The 22,299-nt window shown below is 40.6% G+C and overlaps 1 protein-coding gene across 1 annotated transcript in view; it reads right to left on the bottom strand.

Annotated features, from left to right (window-relative positions):
* Positions 1-272: 272 nt before the first annotated feature.
* ntrk1 (neurotrophic tyrosine kinase, receptor, type 1) overlaps positions 273-22,299 on the bottom strand; it is a 30,221-nt gene continuing 8,194 nt past the window's right edge. The window contains exons 4-16 of the mRNA XM_028580879.1: positions 20,552-20,620; positions 19,554-19,708; positions 17,917-18,062; positions 16,676-16,814; positions 13,940-14,272; positions 12,100-12,158; positions 11,902-12,004; positions 9,803-9,958; positions 9,324-9,454; positions 8,434-8,606; positions 4,964-5,204; positions 4,068-4,226; positions 273-464 (exon numbers count right to left, since the gene is read on the bottom strand). Of these exons, the coding sequence (XP_028436680.1) occupies positions 279-464; positions 4,068-4,226; positions 4,964-5,204; positions 8,434-8,606; positions 9,324-9,454; positions 9,803-9,958; positions 11,902-12,004; positions 12,100-12,158; positions 13,940-14,272; positions 16,676-16,814; positions 17,917-18,062; positions 19,554-19,708; positions 20,552-20,620 (2,050 nt within the window). The 3' untranslated portion in view covers positions 273-278. The remainder of the gene's footprint in view (positions 465-4,067; positions 4,227-4,963; positions 5,205-8,433; positions 8,607-9,323; positions 9,455-9,802; positions 9,959-11,901; positions 12,005-12,099; positions 12,159-13,939; positions 14,273-16,675; positions 16,815-17,916; positions 18,063-19,553; positions 19,709-20,551; positions 20,621-22,299) is intronic.

A 22,299-nucleotide genomic window follows, 5' to 3' on the forward strand; every position in this document is an offset into this window, starting at 1 on the left:
ACTTCAGATAAATATTAAAGACTTTGGTAAACATTTGACAAGATTCCGGAGAACGACGGGGCAGTAAACAGGTCGGGGTCGAGCCGGGATGAGGAAAGGTCACTGCAGATGGTTTGTCCGTCAAGCATCGGGACATATTTTTAAACTCAAACCAAGAGGAGCCTGTTCAAAGTAATTGCCCTCGATTAGAATTAAAGGAACAAGTTTTAGGTCTCAAATCAAAACCTCAACCTCCCCAGTCTTTTGAATTCCGCTCCCTAGTTGCTTCTTGGCCCCTTTTAGCCCAGGATATCCAGGTAAACCGGTGGGTTCTTGACCAGGGCCAGCAGACGGCTATGGATGTCCTTGATGACCATCCTCTGCTGGGGCTCTCTCTGCCAGCAGCCCTGCATCAGCAGGTACACCTCCTTGGGGCAGGTGCGTGGCCTTTCCAGCTCCCGTCCCTGCGTGATGCATTCGATGGCCTGTTGGTGGTGGAAATTGAAATATAACGTTATATTAACAGGAAATATAGTGTATCTGTCCTCAGATACTCCAGGATGTATTGTGTCTTAAGCTCTTTGGTGAATACCTCTAAATTCACCTTTAAACTGACTTCTTATTATTTGAAGTGTCAGTTCATGTTGATGTATTATTGGTATAATGTGTATTGTCTTAGTTTAGCGTGTCAGTATACAAACATTTGCTAATTAGCGCTTAACACAAAGTACAGCTGAAGATGATGGAAATGTTGTAGGTTTTGCAGGTATTTAGATATAAACTTTGACTTAAAGATAGGGCTAGCACCTAGATAAAAAGGTCAGGGGATTCTGGTTTTTGCAATTTATCCTCTGGGGACCATGAATGTCCACACCAAATTTCATGGCAATCCATCTAGTAGTTGCTAAGATATTTCAGTATTTTTTTTATCTTTTAACATTGTTAAAAAAAATAAAAAATAAAAACCTCATGGTGGTATTAGAGGAAAAGTCAGGTAATCACTAGTCTCGCTTTGCCAGACTCTCCTCCAAAGCGCGCTGAAGAAGGGTCTGGCTAGTCCATATAGTATTCCAGGATGGGAGGAAAACGTGCTCTGGTTTAATGGCATTTCTTTAAACCAATCACAATTGTCATGGGCGGTGCTAAACCAAGGATATAGACTAGGCAATCACCAAAGCCATAAGTCTTTAGGAGAAAGAATACTTGAATATCTGTACAAAATCTATGCAGTAGTTGCTCAGATATTTCAGTGGATAAGTAAAAATATTGACCTGCTGATGGAGACACCTCTGAATTCTCTGAGTGTGCTTAATTTAATTCAGATAAATAGCGGATGCTGCACCAAGGATACACATTTTTTTAACAAACAGATACTTTTTGGCCCAACAACCTTCGTATCCGCAGATTGATAGATACATTTGCATTAGCAGAGACCTCTGCAACAAATGAAAGCAGCCACAATATGACTAAACTCCAGCTAATGGCTATGATAAATGATTGAATTCACAAGCTCTTGCTGCTCAGTGAATAAATTACTGTTGAGGATGAGAGAGAGGATTTCACAGCGCTCTCCATTTAAAGGGTTACTGACTCAATCTCTTCCCCATTGTTAACCTTGGCCCGATCCAATGAACAGAAGAGGTCTGTCAGCGTTGAGTCAATTCACACCAAAATGGCCTGTCAGTCAGCCTCACAGCTCAACACAATCGCTGCATCTCATTTCGCTTAAATTGCCTCCTCGAGACCTCCACTTGCCTCCTGTCCTAGTTCCTCCCACCGAGGAGGCACAGGAGAGATGCGAGGAAATCATGGGAGGAGAGAGGAAACGAGCAAATGCGTTTTTAGCAGGATGAGAAGTTCTTTACTCTGAAGTGTCACATGAATTCATCAGCTGTTTGAGCGGAGTTAGCAACGGCTTTCAGCTACACGGCTTCTGGGAAAGCTGCCCTCGTGTAACTTGGCTATAGCTCCTCGATGATCCCTTCTCAATGCTCACTCCTCGGGGCAGAAATAAGAGCTTTGAGACGGCCTTCACCGAGGAGGGACAGAAAAACGTCCGGTTCAGCCAAGGACCGAGGAGTCGAGGAACTATCAAATAAGGGTGATGAGATTCAGCCAAAGACTCACAACGACCGCCCCAAAATGGCCGCTGTCGCTACAGCATGCAGAGATCGGTGTTTTGGGATGATTTATGTCCGCCGCTCTGTGTTTGGGCAACATGATCACCTATCCCTCATTGGCTGAGACAGATTAAGTTAACAAGGTTAAAGCTCATTGGCCCTGGGCAAAAATGAGAGCCAATGAGATTAGAATTGAGTGCCAGGGAAAAGTGATCTACCCGTCTTGAAAGGAGAGATGGTTTCGGCCTGTAATAGCACCACTGTGGTCGCAATGGAGTCCCACTTCTTGGTGCTCGAGCTAAAAAGGCTAGACTGGACTGGCCTTAATTACTATGAATGTATTGATCATTTTAAGAGTGCAGAGCAGTGAAAAACTTCAGCAACATATGCTCTGAAGTATCCATGGAAGCACCAAAACATTTCAGACTGCCATTTACGTGTTTGCACAAGTATGGATTGAAAAAACATTGAGTTAATTTAACATATAGGCTAATCAATATTTTTATGTATGTATCAAATGACTATGTAAAAACAATGTGAACCAGATTTATCATCCTGCAGCTCCCCTCAGCTTTATTGAGCCTTATAGTGAGGTTCTGATCATTGCTTAGTTTGACCGTAAATTCATTGTCACCGCTCTCATAGCTGTTTTGGGTAAAAAAGCCCCACTTTTCACTGTAAACTCTTATCAAAATGTAAACTATAAAGAAAACACCCCTTTAATCTCGCACCTCTCACAACAGTTGTGCAAAATATTTAAAGGGATAATTCGGAATTTTGGTAAATAAGTTTACCAGTATTCAATTTATTGATTGAGTCCACCATCATATCTGTCCGTTAGCCAGAATAAGATTAGCTTAGCTAGCTTACCTATGTAACAAAGTTCCCCTCCCAACGCCTCTAAAGCTTACTATTTAACAAGTTGTATTTATCTCTTTAATCTGTACAAGATTAAGCGTAGAAACAAAAAAAAAGTGGTTTTGGAGTTCTGTAGGCTACTAGATGATTTAAAGGCATCAGTCAGCTGGTTTTTGCTAACTTTGCTAGCTTGTCTCCTACTGTAGAATGTCAACAGCAGTTGCACGGTGACATTAAAAACACAGTAGCCTACAAATTCAACAGTGAATATCACCTCTCTCACAAACATTGCAGGTAAATCAGCTAACTGACAATATTTTAGAAATGCCAGGAATAAACTATTACACAAGATAATTGCCTGTAGTTTCATCTGTCCACTTTAAAAAGGACAGTTCCCCCAAATTACCCACACACAAGAAAAACAAAGACACGCTTCATTTTTTCAGAAAGACTGATGAAAGAAATGCTGAATGGCTAGCACGCAAGTGACGTCAGGACTTCAGCTGTCTTGGTGTCACGATCCTGGGTTTTGTTTTGTAGGTTCTTCTCATGTGTCATGTCTTCTTTTACGTCCTGCCTTGTGTGTTTTCCTGCTTTTTTTTAAGTTCTGTTTATTGGTATTTAACAGACGTTACACAACAAAAATAGATCCCCACCCAACCCTATGTTTTCCCGCCTTTTTGAGTGTCTTCTCTGCCCTGATGTGTTTCACCTGTCCCTCGTTACCGCCCTCCTTTCCTTGTGTATATTAGTCTTGGTGTTCTCTTGTGTCTGGCTCGGATTGTCTGTGCTTTCGTCTGGTTCTCAGTGTATCTTCATACTTTCCTCCAGTGTTTTGTCTTCCTGGGGTTTCAAAAACAATTTTTTCTTTTGTTGCCCATCTGTTTTTGGATCAACCTGACTACTTGCCTTCACTAGCTAGATTCCCGGTAAGTGAGAAAATGTCTTTTTGTAATTGACCCTTTAAATGAGACATGTTTGTGTGTGTGTTTCCTTTGGTGTTTAAATAAAAGGTATTAAAATGTTTCCTGGCAATAATACATTACTTGCCCATAACCAATGACTTTATTGACCATCAAAATTGGTGATAAACTTTCCGACCCAACCCACCTCACTGTTGGACAGCTGGTACCAGGGCTGTTTGCCGTAGGTGAAGATCTCCCAGAGGACAACACCGAAGCTCCAGATGTCGCTCTCCGTTGTGAACTTCCTGTACATGATGCTCTCCGGGGGCATCCAGCGGATCGGCAGCATCGTACGTCCGCCCACCTGAGGAGGGAGACAAGGCAATGTATGTAATGGTTCATCATTGTTGCATAATGGAAGTCTGAAGGTGACCATGTTTGTTGATGGAATGTCATCTTTTAGTTACAGACTTTTTTTTTAAGTAAATCTCAAATAGATTCCTGTTCAGCTTTAAACTATCTATAACTAGCAGCTTGAAATCAATGTGAGGTAGACAATCTGGACAATACGTGTTTAACATCCAAAATAGCTTAACCCTTATGTTTTTCAGAGTTAGAAACATGGGTTTCTTTCTGCTAAATTAACATGGACGCATGTATGTATGGGTTCCATAAAATGTTACACGCAGATACAATTAATGATCACTTTTTGGGTGTTTTTATTCAATTTTATAGCATTTGAAAGAAAAATGTTTAAATGGTTTCAAAACAGAATCCTGACTAAACTTTAACATAACTGTGATCCACTCAACATCCTCTGATCTTAACATAATTTCTGCTTTTTTTAACCCAAAATGTAGATATGATTTAATTTAAATTTAAGTTTATTGACCATGAATAAACAAATCTTTGAAAAAAGTGACAAACGTTTTAAAAATAAATCGTCAAAAGCAAAACTATCCTCAAGGCCAGACAGCATTAGGGCTGAGTAGAAAAAGAATTGGAATGGGCTGAGCCCATCATTTTGAAAACCTCTTAGTCAAGTTTTCATCTCCAGAAAACAAAACGTAAATCTTGTTTGTATCTTTTCCAGCCACTTACCCGATAATAATCTGTGCTGTAGATGTCTCGGGACATGCCAAAGTCTCCGATTTTGACCACCAGGCCCTCCCCCACCAGACAGTTGCGGGTTGCCAGGTCACGGTGGACGAAGTGCAGCGACGCCAGGTAGACCATACCTGAGGCAATCTGGGCGGCGATGTGGAGCATCTGAGGCAGAGTGAGCTGACCCAGCGGGGGCATCTTTGACTCCTCCAGGATACGAGCATCAGGGCCGTGAGCTCTACAGGTGACACATGAGGAACACGTGAGTGTTTTTGGATCAAGGCTGCTATTTAATGGCATTTCTGCTTTGTTAGACAGTTAACAGGGTAATATGTGAGATGAGAAGGGGGGGGAGATTAGATCCAGGCAATGGTGGAAGAAGTATTTAGAGCTTTACTTTAGTAAAAGTACTAATACAATTTTTGACAAAATACTAGCCTACAATAACAGTCCTGCATTCAAAATCCTACTTGGGTAAAAGTACAGAATCAGCAAAATGTACTTCAAGTATCGAAAGTAAATATACAAAATGGCCACTGTGAGTGATGTATTATATATCAGGGGGGTGAGAGAAAATAAAATGCTGGGCGAATCGCTGCTCCGGCTTTTAATTTCGATGATTGAAATTGAAAGCTCATTTTAACGATTTTAAGAATCTAAATCGTGACCCCCTTGTGTAAACTACTAGTAATATTTCCCTTTTGACATGTAGCGGAGTAGAAGTAAAGTATAAAGTACCTCAAAATCGTACTTTGGTACAGCACTTTAATTTCCACCAGTGGCCAGAGTGTAGCACTTACACCCTGACAGTTTTTATTTCTGCCAACTGCCACTGCGAGGATGGTCTGGTCAAGCAACATTTGCATTAGATTTGCTAATTAGCGCTTAACGCAAAGTACAGCTGAAGATGATGGAAATGTTTTGCAGGTATTTAGTCATAAACTTTGACTTAAAGATGGGGCTAGCACCTAGATTAAAAAAGGTCAGGGGATTCCTGTTTATGCAATTTATCCTCTGGGGACCATGAATGTCCGCACCAAATTTCACGGCAATCCATCTAGTAGTTGCTCAGCTATTTCAATGGATAAGTGAAAATACACTGAAATTAATTTTTATTTTTAGTGTACACAAAAACAACATTGCCAACTTCTTTTTTATTTTAGTTAACTTGGTTAATGGCACAGACATAACTGAAAATAATATATATCTTAAGTAAGCAGTAGTCTTATATCTGCATGTCAAATCTAGTTCTACTTTAAACTGTAAAAAAAGGCCACTTTTTAAGTGAGGATTCGGCTTGTATATAATTAGTAATTTCTGAAGTTTTATTGCTTTGTCAAAACTACTTTTGAGGCCAAAGGTTTTTTATTTTAAATTTTTATTTTATCCATTTACGATTATCACCACTTGTAGATGACAAAATATTTTCCTTTATTGGTTTTCCTTTCTGCACCGGAGCTGAATTCCTGGCCACTGTATTTCCATTTGTAAAGAACAGAACAGTCTGGCCTTTGCTATTCTTCTCTGTTTCTATTGGCTGCTCGGATTACTCAAATGCTGGGTTTGGGCTCCCAGTATTTCGGTAACTATGGCATCAACCTTGGGTGACCTGAAGGACAATGACCTCAGCATGCAATCGGCAGATTGAACATTTCTGACATGTATGATCTCTTGAGAGCATTACAGACGTGGTCGGCGTGACCACACCATAATAAAGCCATTTAACATGACGGTTGATAGACACAGAAACATAAGGCTTGTAATACGCCTACAATTGATTTGCAATAATGCAATTCGGAGATGCAGAGCACATTGACTCTCGGTTGTTCCTGTGGATCATAAACGCCCACTCTCACGTCAAACTCCGGCCTAAATGAGCAAATCACAGATGATGTCTCCATCCATCCTAATATCTCTCCTCTCCACTTTGTCCCCTCCTTACAAAGGAAGTTGTCTATACAATCACTATTAGTTTAAAAGGCAGGTGGCAGGGTGGGAAAGCAGCTGCATTGTGGGGGCCCTCAGACGTTTCACCCATTCTGTCTGCTGGAAATGCGATTTTCCATCCATTGGTGAACATATATGTCAGGCAAAGTCTGTGTGCACGCATGTGTGGGTTGTGTATTTTCATTCCCAATCTGTCTCCTGTGAAGGGCACCTGGCAGACAGAATCAACTGCGTCTGCTCTAATAGTTTTGTCCGATGGTTTCCCAGGTGCCAAGTGAGCTCTAATAGGTCTCAGTCCTCAGTGACTCCTTTAGCTCCCTCCTTAGGTTTCTTAACTTAGTTTTTAGATTACAATTGTGATGACAAAGTGATTTCAAAACATTTTAAAACTCTTCCATCACCACGTTACAAAACAAGTGTCATTATGAACCTCTTCTTGAGATGTGTCAGTTCAGTGTACAGTTCAAGGCAACTTGTTTTTCTGCTTAAGTGCTGATTATTAACTGTGTTCATCAGTATTCAAATAACATCCTGCAACATTTGAAATTCACTTTATTTGCTGTTATCATGTGAGGATATCTTGTAAATATACAATTGCCCCATGCCTTGACATGTTGTGAATCCAATTTGCACCAAATGAGACCTTCATGGGATGCAACAAGATTTTCTGATTCAACAAAACAAACTGGTCTTCCATACAATCTCCGTTTTCTGTGACAGGTAATGTAAGTGGAGGAAAGGGAAGGGGGGGTCCTGGCTGATATTAAGACGTGTTTGAGTCGCTTTAACAAAAGACAGTGGGCAAACATCAAGGACATGTCAAATTTACAGGATATCTCTATGTCCCCAGATAATCTAAGCTTTTGGCAAATAGGACTTGAAAGTGCAGAGACAGAAGAAAAGCAGCAAAATCTAATTGTTAGTCTGTACAGTATTCACTTCCACAGCCGTCTTTCATGCATATAACACAGAATCCACAGAGGTCAGCTCAGTGGGTTTAACATTAAGCACACATCAGGTTTGACTGCTGCCGTAGCTGCACTGCTGCCAATTACGTATGTAGGACAGATGCAGAATTTGGTGGTTAAATGCTTTGCTCAAACACACTAAAAGTTGTTGTTGAAGGAAGGGAGGAAGACGTGAAGTGGCCTAATGGAGAGAGGAAGATGTGAAGTGGTTTAATGGAGATCACTGAAAGGCCAAACGGGCAGATTCAGACAATAGACCTTTTTCACAGACCATCACAAAATCCACAAGCCCAAGCAAAGATTTTAATTGCTTGTTTTGTTTGACCAAAATATTTATAAGACTCATGAAAAAATATCAAATATTCTCATTTGCAAAGCTAGAAACAGAATATTTGGCAAATAATAAAGTTTCCCATTTGGGTGCGGACTCACCTTGAGCGTGTACTTCAGTTTCTAACCCGCTTCCTGATCATAAGAACATTTAGTTCAACAGGGAAGGACAGTTGTGGGAATTGAACTTTCCATCACGCGCAGGTTTGCTACGGTACATACCTAAGAAATCGGTTGAGGTCTCCGTGCCTCATGTATTCGAACACCATGGCCAGCGGCTCTCCGTCTGTACAGACGCCGTAGAATCGCACAATGTGCTGGTGCTGGAGCACCGTCAGCAGCTCGGCCTCCCTCTGGAAGTCCTGCCGGGTCGACTCGTTGGCGTCCTTTAGAGTCTGTGACCAAACAAGGGGCGTGAATTTACATGAAGATGCTGATTATTGGGCTTAAAGTGAAGTAACTATCTTTTAAATCAACTGCGCTAAAAGCAACCAACAGTGTCAAGTGTAATAAAAGGCAATTGTGTGATAGAAAGATTGAAAGTAAACATGTTGTTACAGAGGATTTGTGTGTAGTACTGAGAAGGATTGGGCCATCTGATTAATGGGATGATAAATCTGAGCAGAGCCAGATTCATTGTCTTGTTTTTTTATTCGCTGTGGTTTGCATTAACCTGCTGTATATTAAACCACCTGACAGACATCAGAGGATTTGAGTGTAAGTGCAGTATACATATTTACCTTTAGGCTTGTTGCTTTTTTTTGAGTACTAACAAGTTTTTGAGTATATTTTTCTTGGGCATTTTTGCCTTTTTTAGATGGTGAACAGCAGAGAGGACAGGAAAAGAGAGGAGAGAGGTGGGGAATGACATGCAACAATGGTCCCAAGCTGAAACCTCCAAAACTTTACTTGTTAAGTAAAGGTACTGAGTGTTGCAGTTGATACATACAAAAGTGGTCTCTACTAAAATATAGCATTTCTTTTTAATTTAAAGAATTCATGTACTTCTTTTGTTTAATGTTTTTAGAGGGAATAAAACTTCTCTATTAATAAAACATTAATAGAGAAAGTGTTGTTGAGATAGTGAAAAGTGAAAGTGTACATTCTCTCACCTTGATGGCGACCAGCATCTTGTTGCTGTCGGGGCTGAGGTTGGCGCACTCTGCCAGGTAGACTTTGCCAAACGCTCCTTCACCCAGCTCCCACTTCAACACAATGTCCTGCCGTTTAATATGCTGGACACCTGATCATAAAATACAGAAATGGTTTGAAAATCTGGGTAAAATGGTCTTGTTTGAACCAAAAGTTATTGGCCTCAAGATTTCACCACTTTATTTTACATTGTAGTCCCTTATGAAATCCATGTTGTGCTTATTGTAAAGGAGGACAAAAACAAGTATTACAAACATTAATGGAAGAAAAAAGACGGACAGTGGCCAAAACGTCCTACGTGAAAAAGCGTTTGGCATAAATAATAACACCAACAATCAAGACACTGAAATTTAATTGCATTTGGGGGGATGAGCATAAGTGTGGATTCAGTAACACACCGTCAAAAATCACTAAAGTGGAAACGAGCAATAATACTCACACATGTCTTTCTCTTTGATGATGCCGCAGAAGTATTGTGGATTCTCTACAAAACTGGATAAACCAGAGTCTTCATCTGAGGAAGGTGGGCTCGTTCCAAAGTTCATGAAACGAAGTGACACAGCCAGGTCATCCTCAGTGCCCAAAACTGATGAACCTAATGAAATGGGAAGGGATGCAAACAAGCGAAACTGAGAGATATGTAACACCTAATCAGCCTCCAACCACTGGTGATTGCAGCGACCATCAAAAGAAAATTCAGAACTCATTTCTTCCCTTCGAGGAATCGACATTCTCCACTATCAACTTGGCTGTTTGTTGGTGCCATGGTGACAGATGATAAGCTCAAATAATCACCATCATCAACCATGCAGCAATCAGGACACATTGAAATGAAAAAAGGGGACGGAAGCTTGAATGGTTAGCGACCTCTGACTACAGTGCGTATTAAAAGCCAAACAAGTGGGGCCCAAATTGTAAAACCCCACTCAGCAAGGCAAACCACAGAACCCCTAGAGTCCAACAAATGGAACAACAAAGAGAGCACAGAAGCGATGGAGGGAAAGAAAGAGGGAGCAAGGTCCACTTAGGCAATCAGGTCCACTTAGGAGAGCGAGAAGAGTAGATGTGTGTGTGTGTGTATGTGTGTTGGGGGGGGTCCAAGTGGAGCTATATCACATGTAGCTGTTCCTCCATCCATCTATCTTCTTTAATGGCCCTCACCACGTGGCGGTGGCCAAGGGAGGTTTCTGCTGCCATTCTCATGCAGTAATTAAGGCACTTTAGCCTGGCCGACACAGCGGCTGCCTGTGTGCAAAGTTACAGCTCAGTGGAAATCCTATATTATTCAGTCTCCCCTGCGCATTACCTTCTGAGAGCCTGGCAGAACCATCCGCAATTTGAAACAATAATTTAGCAGAATGTTTGATTATGGCTCATTCCAGTCTTCAGATTGGGGTTCTGGGCTCAGAAAATTTCATCTACTGGGTTAAAATTCAGCAGGGCAATATATAAGAGAAATGGAAGTTGAATTATATGAGTGATACGGAAAGCCACATCACATCAGTCATTCTCTGCAATAATGTCTTTTGTTGTTTGAAATAAGTATGTGGACATGGTTCCTAATGCAGTTTGACTTGCTGATCATATGCATTACATGATACCACTCATGTCTGTGCGTTAACGATTTGAGCTGGAACTCGGCGTAGATTAGCTTAGCACAAAAACTAGAAGCAGGGGGAAACAGCTAACCTAGCTTCATCCAAAGTTAAAAAAAAATTTCAAAACATTGATAGTTACAGCAAGTAGCTGCCTGTAAAAGAAATTGTCACTTTTACATTTCTATTTTTGAACGGATTAATCCAACAAGATGCAATAGCGAGCCAGGCTAGCGGTTTCCCCCTGCTTCCAGTCTTTGTGCTAAGCTAAGCTAATAGATTCCTGTCTCTAGATCTGTAATTACCGCTATGGTAAAATAATGATATAAAAGATTGATTTTTAAACTGTGCAGGGGAAACATACACACAGGAGGGGGAATCATCAGAGAAAGTGTGTCAGGTATTATGTTTAGACTACGGTACACTTAGATAATGAGCCAATGTGTTAAAGTCCGCCTGTTGTTGCTTTACACACTCTGGAAGTTCTTTAAAGGCATAGTTCAACATTTTGGAAAATATTCGCTCTTTTGCCAAGAGTGAGAATAGAAGATTGATACTACTCTCATGTCTATACCCTAGATATGAAACTAAAGCCAGCAGCTGCTGCTTTGCATAGCATAAAAACAAGTTGTGATTTTATGGTGAGCTAGGCGCTGGGACTATTTCTTGGCCAGGCCAGTGACCTCCTAAAACCACAACTCTTTGTACGCATTCAACTTCTGAGACAACCTTTAGGTGCTGGTAGGTTGATTGTCTTACCCTTTTGGACAGAGCCACGCTAGCGGTTTCTGGCTCTTGCTTTATATTTAGCGTACAGACATGAGAGTGGGATCAAGTTTACATTCAGCAAGAAAGGGAATAAGCCAACATGTCAAACTATTCCTTCAATCAACTAGCAGCCACATTATGCATGCAATAAATTAAATAATGTGTTTCAACTTACGGTGAATACCAAACTTGGAATGCTGGCCACACTTGTTAATAACCAAAATCATGATGAGAAGGAAAGTGCAGGCAAACACCGCAAGACCCACAGCCACAGACACCTGTTCAAACAAAGATACATTTGCAGTCACACTCCCTAACATCATTGATAGTCATTACATATTTTCACTGGGAATTATGCTACGCACAGACATACCACAAACACTCGACTCTCAGGGTTCTCTGTGACGTCCATGTCTGATTTGTCTGTAGGAACTGAGGGGCAGGAATGAGTTTAGTTACAGAAAGCCGACTCAAGACAGACTTCACATCAACTCTATGCAGTGATGCAACATGCAAAGATGATTTTTAGAAGAGCAAAAATCAATCTTACTTGGATCATCATTATCATCAAAGACTAGCATGAGGGGAAACGAGAACACAAACACATTAATGGGCACACAGAACCAAAGCTGCAACCTGTGATATTCAAGTGAAGACTGTGATGGAACACCCAAGAATGTTGATCTTGTGCACGATGCAGATAACCATCTGTGTATACATAATGTAAATTATTCCTAAGAAGCTTATTTTATTACTGCAATGTCTGGTATCTAGTGTGCGCCTCTTAACTTAGAACAGACCTCTATGTACATATATTAAATTAAATCATGCACCTTGTACAGCCTATAGCGATATACATATATTTATTTGACTTGCACTAATAAAGTGTGGTGTCAATAGCGTATAAATTGTTACAAGTAGATTACTGTTACTTATTACATTGTGAAATGTGCAACATGTGTGGCTGCAGTGGGTGAGGTTGGGTTCAGGTTAGGTAGTCTCACATTGCGAGAACTATCTCCACAGCGCTGTGTCAGTGCTAAGAGTATGGTCTGGCTACACTGCATATTTAAGCTTAACCCTTGATTGTATTTCTTTAAACCAATCCCTGGATGCAGTGACAGTGCCCTTGCAAAATAGATGGTGGAAGGGGAGGGACATCTCTCTGTCCGTCACGCACCGGATGTCAGGCTTTATTCCAACAATGTACATTTTGTTGAGCTAGGTTAAGGTTATGTTGTGTTGTGTGCAATTAATGATATACCTGCACTAATTTCAAGCATTTCAACGTGCATCAACTTGGAACTGTGAAACACAATGTGATTGTAATATTTGCTGGCTGGCTGGAGAGAGCTGAAGCGTACATTAACATCACGACATATTTATGAAAATAATAAATTTGTTTCTGGATTGGTGAAGGTAAATACAATGTATGGAGCCAGAACTGGGGGTTAATTAGCTTTTGGGACCTTTCTGATCTGCTTTTATTAGTAAAATAATATTTTATTTATTTACGTTGAATGTTTTGTAAATATAAATACAATCAATATACTTGTAGAAACCAGTTTGTTTGGTGTTAATGCCATTCCATACAACTCCATAGTCACAATCTAGAAATGTATAGAACTATGTAAAAACCTATTGGATTAAAACAGTAGTCCATACACTTATTTAATTGATTTTTAAGGCACAATATGACATTTAGATGTGAATATTTATGTTTTTCACTTGAGTAGGCACAGATTAGAAACTAATGTTTAAGTAATTAGTAGGTAATGATTGTTATTTTAATGCCGCTCAGCAGCTGATTTAATCAAACGACTAATGAAGAAAGCGGTCAGTGTGTTCATTCACAGATCTCTGAGAGCTAATCATTACATAATTAGACGTTTTAATAACTTATAATTATCTACTATATAGTCCTCGATTTAGACTTGTTCAGGAACTACAGTACTTATCAGTGATTCATAAATTGGTCGTTTCTGATTTGTTCCTCATTCATTGCTTTGTAACGAATCAGTATGTTGAGGGCCGTGTCGAAAGATGTTGCAGATGAATCAAGACATTGTTTCAACACTGGACCAAGCAGTGTTACAATAATAAGATATTCAGATAGATTCCTCTTTTAGCCGCCCTAATGGCCTTCTCTGCTCCTTATGGGATGCTGCTCGGAAAAAACATTCTGCAGCTCCAAAACAGTTTCAGGAACTCACCTGGAATTATCCCCTCAGGATCGAACGGTTCGAAGGGGTTGGCCATAAAAATCCCAGTGGCTGTGGCCTCATCCCTTCCCAGTTTGTTCTGCACGATCAGAGTGTAGAAGCCGTTGTTGAGGTGTGTGGGCTTGTTGAGGAAGAGACATCCGTGTTTCACTGACCCGTCACCCGAGTCAGGGATGAGCTGGGTGTATGTGTACATGCTCTCTTTGAGATTGTTGCCGTTGAACTGCCAGGTGATGGATGGTTCAGGATTTCCATCCACAGCAAAGGGGAAACACCAGTGGTGCTGCGGCACAGCATCCCTTAGGAAGAGGATTTTGACTGGAACTGTTGGGAGATGACAGTTTTGGGAGTTCAGGTAGAGAAGTAGGATATTGGGAAAGTGAAAGTATTTCCTTTGCAAAAAATGCTGAACTGCAAGCTGGTAAACTGCTTCTGTGTGAAGGGAATCAAAGACTTAAAGGAATAGTTTGACATTTTAGGAAATACGCACATTTGCTTTCTAGCCCAGAGTTAGGTAATATTTGATATCACTCATGTCTGTATGGTAAATATGAAGCTACAGCCAGCAGCCAGTTTACTCTTAGCTCAGCATAAAGTGTGGAAACAGGTGAAAATGGCTAGCCTGGCTCAGTCCAAAGGTAAAGAAAATGTCCAAAGATTACTTTGTAACTATTTTAATGATCTATAAATCATTTCAGGTGTTTGAAATGACGATTATACTCTAGTTCCAGCCTCTACAATGTAAGAATTCCTGTAAATTGGGGTTTTGGGGCTGGTACGACAAAAATAAGACGTTTTTAATATTTAAAAAGACATCACGTTCAGCTCTAGGAAACTATTTTTTGAGATTACATAAACCAATTGATTGAGATATATAATCTGAGTAAAAAGTTTCCCTCTGAAATGTAATGAAGTAGAACTACAAAGCACTACAGTACAGGTAAAAGTACAAGGCAAAATAGTACCGTACTTTACTTTCCACCACTGGTAATTGCCAATTAGTCAAATAATGATTACGGACATGCTCGTGCACAAGCCTATATGCTATTTTCTGCTGAATGTGCACCTTGATCATATGTAACATAAACGGTTGGTGAAACGCCCTATAGGTTCCATGTAATAAGTTTCCATGAATCAATGTTCTCCATCTGTTCTGCAAACCTGTGCTGACCTGCTATGAATAATGAATCCTGGTCATCGTTGTGCCCCCAACCACAAAAGCTACCTGGAAGCTCCACTGGATGTAAAGTTACAGGAAATGGCCTCATTTAGATCGAACACGTCTCTCAAGTGCAGAGACCCCTCATACTACACTGACAAGTCTGCTGCTCTTAACCCATGACCCGGCCTCACAAAGTGCTGTGCTAAGGGGATACTGAGACATTTGTCTCTTTATCTAGAGCTCGCTGAAGTCTGTTGCGCTGAGTGAAAATTAGCGCTGTTAATCACATTTCACTAATCATCCATTAGCGACCCCTACTAAACTTACACAAGCTATTGCACGGCAAGGGTTAAAAGTGTGGCTTGAATTATGTTCAATGAACCTGCCAGTTCTTTTTGAAGAATTAGACAATGAACATTTTGAGAAAATGTGGCAACTACAAAAATGTATTCATTGCATCAGTCCTGGCAGATTCTAAGTTAATTGGAACCTTTACATACAAAATATTAGCCTTTGTGATAATGGATATTATTCAAACGTACACTCTGAATCCACCTTTAAAGTAAAATGACCAAAAAACATGTTTTAAAGCAAAAAAGCTCTTTTGTGAGAGGGAAGCCACACAAGCACCATGAATCAATGGTACAGAGAGCCACTCAGCAGTAAACACCCACTGTTCTGGGAGGTAATTAAGAGTAATTAAAGGGCTAGCGGTTAACGAGTGTCCGTCCACCAGGGGGGCTGATGTTGATAGATTAGCTGCACTAACGCATTTACAGACTGCCAATCACTGCGGATGAAGCGGTTTTCCGGAGTAGGAGGGAAAAGTCCATTAGCACAGATTCAAATCAGATCTTAGCACGGGTTATCAGCCCCATTTTCCTGACGTTCATTATCTGTCCCTTGATGCTCGTGCATTTGGCTTCAGCTGATTGGTGCCCCCGCTCTTTTTTGGCTTTATTTTCTAATGAGTGTCACTGAGTTGGTGATATAGGATATTGTTTGGGCAGTAATTTTTCAGTAATGTATCACTAATGCATCTGACTCTGTTTTCCGTGGGACCGCTGGGTGCTGTCATTCCTCAGTGTTCCTCAATTTTCAGATGCACTAATGCATCCGAAAGGAGAATAGCCTACAACAGTAAACCTCCTGTGTCAAGCGGCAACTGTAATTTAGAAGTACAGCATATTGTATGTGAGGTGAAGGAGTTCTTTAAGAGCAAGGAGACATGTTCACTCTCATGCTGTCCTCATTGTACTGTATTCCTGCATTAAATGACTAGCCATACCTGCAGCACTTCACTCATATTATTTTAACACTTCTCACCAGTCGCCAGAGTGATTGGCAGCTGACAAAGAGCTCCATTAGAAGCGTGGTGGGTACCTACTCGTATTTGTAGAGGGGGCATTTAGAAAAAAATCACTGCTGTGCATTTTTCTTTTCTCTGGCTGTCCACCCTGCCTGCACTTGAAAAAATGGCCTCACTGTGCTCTCGCCCTAACCTCCATTAAGCCCGACGACTTGTATTGAGCTCTCAAGAATGGTTTTATTTTGCAGGCACTTACACTCTATGTCCAATTGCACCATCTCCTCTCCCAGCCCAGCTTGGTTCTCGGCCTCACAAGTTAGGTTGTGCAGGTTGTCACTGGAAGAAACGTTGGTGAGGAAAAGGACCAGCTCTAATGTGGAGCCCCAGATTCTCTCCTGTCAGCAGCCAGCGGCACAGACAAAGAGCAGAGGGGGTTAATGCAGCCAGGTCAAAGCTACATATGGATCGCTTAGAGGCAAACCGGTTCGAGGGATGAAATGGGATCCAATTTACTATACTGTGGATTGATAAATTACAGAACCCAACTGAACTTTATTCAAACGGCTTTAAGCTACAGTTTATCTAAAAAGCTTTTCAGCACAGTGAGAAAAGCAGAACATAAAGGAAACAGTACACACAGACATGTGGCGTCAGGCAAATGCAGCCACAAGCAGTCAGATCCAGTTCAAAGCCAGTGAGAGAGAGAATTTTTGAGTTGAAGCTTGAAAGCATTAATGAAATGATATCAAATAGAGGAGGGGAAGGAATATATGTTTTTGCGGAAGGCTACTGAGCAAATCTTATCGCAGTAATAGTGTAGGGACAGGAGTTTACAAGTGTGTGTGTGTCTGTGTGTGTCTGTGTGTGTATTCAAACCGTAGTAAAAAGAGCATTTGTTAGGTACTATTTTCAGGAAACAGGACAGTGTATGTCTAATTAACTAAAAATAAACAGTGTGTGTTTCAAAAGAAGAAACATGTGCAACAGCGTGGTTCATTGATGTGTTTTTAACAGACAACAACGGAGCTCTAAGGCACAGAGGAATAAGATATTAGGCTACACAAACAATACTTGTTGGTCAAGTTGTGGTCTTTTCATAGGATTTGTTAATTTGTTGACTTGAATTATAAAAATATACATGATCCCAACAAGTATCCTTCAATTATGCCAAAATGTTTAAGGACATGAAGATGTGGATGAAAATATTCTTGAGTTTAGAAACAATTTGAAGTTGATTGAAGCTGGATTTGACTACTTAAGTATATTTTATTTCCAAAGCCCAATATAACAAATTTGGCTCAAGGTGCTTTAGAACACCCTTTATCCTTAGACCCTCAATTTGTATCAGGAAAAACTCCCAAAAAACATTAAAGGGTAAAAAAAAAAAAAAAGAAGAAAGGTCTGAAGAGAAACAGATGAGAGCTTGTGTGTACAGAATAGCAAATGTTATTTTGTTAATCTGTATGATATATGCATATACTGAAACTTCTTCACTACCTGGGTAAAGAAGCGAGAGTGGAGCTCATCAGTTCGCCATCTCACATTGGGAGTAGGACTTCCTGTCACTTGACACGCAAATGTCAGGTTTCCCCCTTCTTGAATCTTTGAATCTTTGAAAGGGACGATCGTCACATCAGGCAGACCTGAGAGCAGCAGAGGAGACAACATGAGCAATGGTCACTAATGTAATGGGACAACTGAGTGAAGAGAGACAAGCTTTCTTTTTCTTTTTTCTTTTTTTGAAGCAGTTCAGAGAAACTGCACAGGGCCAAAAACTCTCATGTTTCCTGGCAACAAGATGTTCCCCGCTCCTATGCGATTAAAACAACAATGCTGGGCCAATTTCTTCCCTGCATTTCACTGCACCTGCTTGTTGAAGGCATTAATATGGAGAATGGGAACAACAAATGGTCATGAAGATTAATAAATGTCATGAACTTTACAAAAAATATTTAAACATCTCTTCCAGATATGTTTTAAAGGGGCTGTACTCGATATTCAGACCATTAATATAGCAGTAAACAATTATTTGCTATGTAAAGATCTAGTGGAGTTATGGCGTCCTGAGCAGAGAATAAAATCAATTGTTGTTTTAAGCCGGTCCGGCTGCGCATGCATGTGAGTGCCTTGTGTCGGTATCCGACACTGGGGCTGTGACAAAGTGTTGGTATTTGACGAATTGGGGAATTATCTCTGAGAGCCGTGTGGAGGCAATTCGAGACCACTCAGTATTTTGAGTACTGCACCTCTGGTACATGCCCTTATACGCATCGTTTTCATGGATGAGATCGCCCCGCTTCTCAGCATTGCAAGCTAGTCAACTAGGCACCAGTTTCTCTTCACTGACCACTGACGAGCAAAGAAAACCGTCTACACCCTTCTACAACCGAGATGGCTGCAGCTGATTGGACTAGCGCGTAACGTGGGGCTGGCTGTTCCTGAATTTCAAAACCGACCGTAATGGCGGCTCGTTCGAAAAATACGATCTCGTATTTTACGAAAATAGTTAATTTCAGATCGACAAAGGTCAGTTTAAAAGATTTTCATCAGCTTATGTGAGGCGGCGAGCCGAGCCGGCTGCTCCTCATTTGCATAAAGTTGGCTGGATTCAACTTTATGCAAATGAGGAGCGGGCTACTCGACGCCCCGCATCTCCAAAGTCCCCGCGACGCTACCAGAATGCATTGCATGGCTGCTCCCATAGAAATGAATGGGAAGCGGGGAAATTACGCTGACAATGGACACATACTAGAAGACGGGGTCCTCAAAGTTTTGATGCCAGCAGGGATTGAGGGTACATGAAAAATCATGTTGTAAATTGTCCACCGAAATTGCTAACTTTAGCTAACAGCCTTAGCATTGATCACAGAACGTAATCTCTGCAACACTGACTTTTCCAGTTTTTCCATAAAAATGCCACAATTTAATTACTGCACCTAATTACAATTCTTAAAATTACATCTCCTACTATACTCCCTCATTGAAATATACACAATCTATGAATATGCAAATATTTTCATTTGATCATTGTTTGAACATTTTGCAGATTGCTAACTGTAAACATGCATTACTAATAACAAAATACATAACAGCCTAATACAGTGCAAAATAGGAAGTTCCGCGATATCACTCACTGCAGTTATGTATCACCAAAGAGTTGAGGGGTTCTTCTCGATCATGGGAGAAACAAGACAACATTTGGTTTTCCAGGTCACCGCGTTCATTCCGCTGCCACTGCTGGAGCCAGTGGAGGTCACAGGAGCAAACAAGAGGGTTGTCCCTCAAAACTCTGAAGAGCAAAAGAAGGAACATTTAATTTTCTATTTCTTTTTTATTCAATTTCTATGACAAGAACATACAATAAAAACCAGAGCTTTAACTGTCAAACATTTTCACAGAGAAAGCAACAGAGTTAATTTATCGCAGACATGCCCTCTTCATGTAATAGGATAAATAGTACTTGCTCACCCTACTGTATGAACACATAATGGACTTTTTAGTTAGAGGGCACACACTAACAATGTAAATGATTAGAACCATATATAATTATGATTTAATATAAATCCTTGAAGAATTTTGCCTTCAGAGAGAAAATAACTTTTTATATGCTCAAACTTAAGACATTTACAATGATGATTCTAATTTTCTGAAGCATTCAAAATCTCTGTAAGCCATTACTGGTGAAAAAGTATTGCTGGCTTGCACTGACAAAGAGTGCTGTCAGTCAATTTGCAAAAAGCAGCAGTAGTTTCTTACCTAACTAAAAAGCCTCTTTTCTTTTGATTTCTTTTTTGTTATAGAACGGAAAAATAGTGTTGTGAAATTGTGTCAGTAAGTAAGCTGGCAAGGTTTTATTCAACACACATTAGACGTCAAATTACCATTTGCCAAATTTATGGCAAACAAGTGACCGGTAAAATTTGCAAAATCTACTGTAGACGACCAGGAACTTGGAACCGAGACGTTGGCTGCTGCTAGGCTGAACCTTTTTCTTGTTTTGGCTCCATCTGTTGATGTCAATCAGTGAGAATATTTCCTCCTTTACAGCCAACTTGACCTCCTGGGAATTTTTACATATTTGAATGAATTGAGTGTTGAGAGTGAATGAGAGTGTTGATTTTAAGGGACTCACAGGTTGAGCAGTGGGAGAAAATGAAACACCCTCCAGGAGATGTGTTCCAGATAGTTTGATGCCAGGTTCCTATAAAAAGAGAGAGGACATGATATTACCAACATTTGTTTGCTGTTTTTATAACACAACGTTCATTTTACCTGGTTCGCTTTGCCTATATTTTACTTTCCTATTGCACGAATAGCTGTTTTCCTATACCTTGATAGAGGAAAGAACCACCTGAAGAAATTAGGAGATCCGTGTAGGCTTTAGACAATGAGGTAACATTACCTTGGCCGTGTATTTTTGTGTTTGGCAAGCATGCAATCTGCTCACATGTTGCTTTTGAGACCGGGTATAAGAAAAAAGTAAAAATGTTCTTTTCATTGTTGTAAGTTTATCCTTTTCTGCAGTTGAGTCATGATGTGGTTTGATTGCTCACTTTCAGAGCAATGCTTACCTGCTTTGAATTACTCAGTGAAAAACGTTAATGCATCCAAATGGGTTCTGATCAATTACCTTGGCAAGTATTTCACAGCAGCCAGGAGCCACATTCACAAACACCTCCAGCACAGCTCTCTCTGTGTTTACTTAGTGTTCAGTACATTAGGTGATTAGGCCAGAGTCACAAACACTTCTTGGAGGAAGGACGCAGCTCGGCTACGCAGACTGAAAACCTCCCCAGAGATGCATTTAGGGGAAAAGGTTTCCCATTTATTGTAGAAATGTTACTATTTGTATACAGTGTAATAGTAAAACCACTGAAAGCCGAATGGCAAGGTCAGTCGGTCGGTCAGTCCACCACTTTGGTCCAACTATTGGATGGATTGTCATGACATTTTGAAACATTCATGGTCCCCAGAGGATTAATCCTCATGACTTGACTTTCTTCTAGTGTCACCAACCGGTCAAAGTATCCACTTCTGTTGTGAAATATCTCAGCATCTGCTAGTCGGATTAGCACACATTTTAATCCAGGCATTCATGGTTCCCAGAGGATTTTCCCTAGCACCTTAATGAGGTAGTAGAGCGCTCGTCGACCAATTGAAAGGTTGCTGGTTCAATTCCTGTCCCTCCAGTGTACATGTTAAATTGTCATTCGGGCAAGATGCTAAACCCCAAATTGCTACCGATGTGAATGTTTATCTGATGATTGATTTTATTTATACAGTACATATAGAAGACAAATATGCATTTATGTAACGAAGATGAATGTGTATGTGAATGGGGTGATTGGTGCCTGTAGTGTAAAGCACTTTGAGTGGTCTCTAAGACAGCATGTCTCTTTACCATTGACCATGCGGTTAACATTTGTGGTTTAATGTAAAATGACTCAACAACCTCGGGATAAATTGTAATCACTTTGGTGATTCTGACTTTTCATGTAGCCATGTAAACATAACCTGACTCCGCCAGATGGATTGCTTTGCATTTGCTCGGCATATCCATTTGGGAACTTTCTGTTGGAGAACTTTTGGGAAGGGGCGGAATACTGGTTATTTGATTGGATGAACCATCTGTCTATCACCTATGTTGGTGATAGACGGGCCAAATCAACCAATCAGATCCAGGAAGCGTATGAAAATACAACCACAAGCCTGCCCCTGCTGCTGCAGGCAAAGCATAGCTCGTTAGCTCAGCATGCAAGCAACATGTCGGTAAAGGATATTTGCCATTTGTGTAACGAGAATTTAGGAATAAAAGTCACCATTTCAGGTTCCCGGACCATATTCCAAAAGAAGGATCCAAGAGAAAAAAAGCATTAGCGA

The sequence above is a fragment of the Perca flavescens genome, chromosome 6 (genome assembly GCF_004354835.1).
Source record: "Perca flavescens isolate YP-PL-M2 chromosome 6, PFLA_1.0, whole genome shotgun sequence".
Taxonomy (NCBI): Eukaryota; Metazoa; Chordata; class Actinopteri; order Perciformes; family Percidae; genus Perca; species Perca flavescens.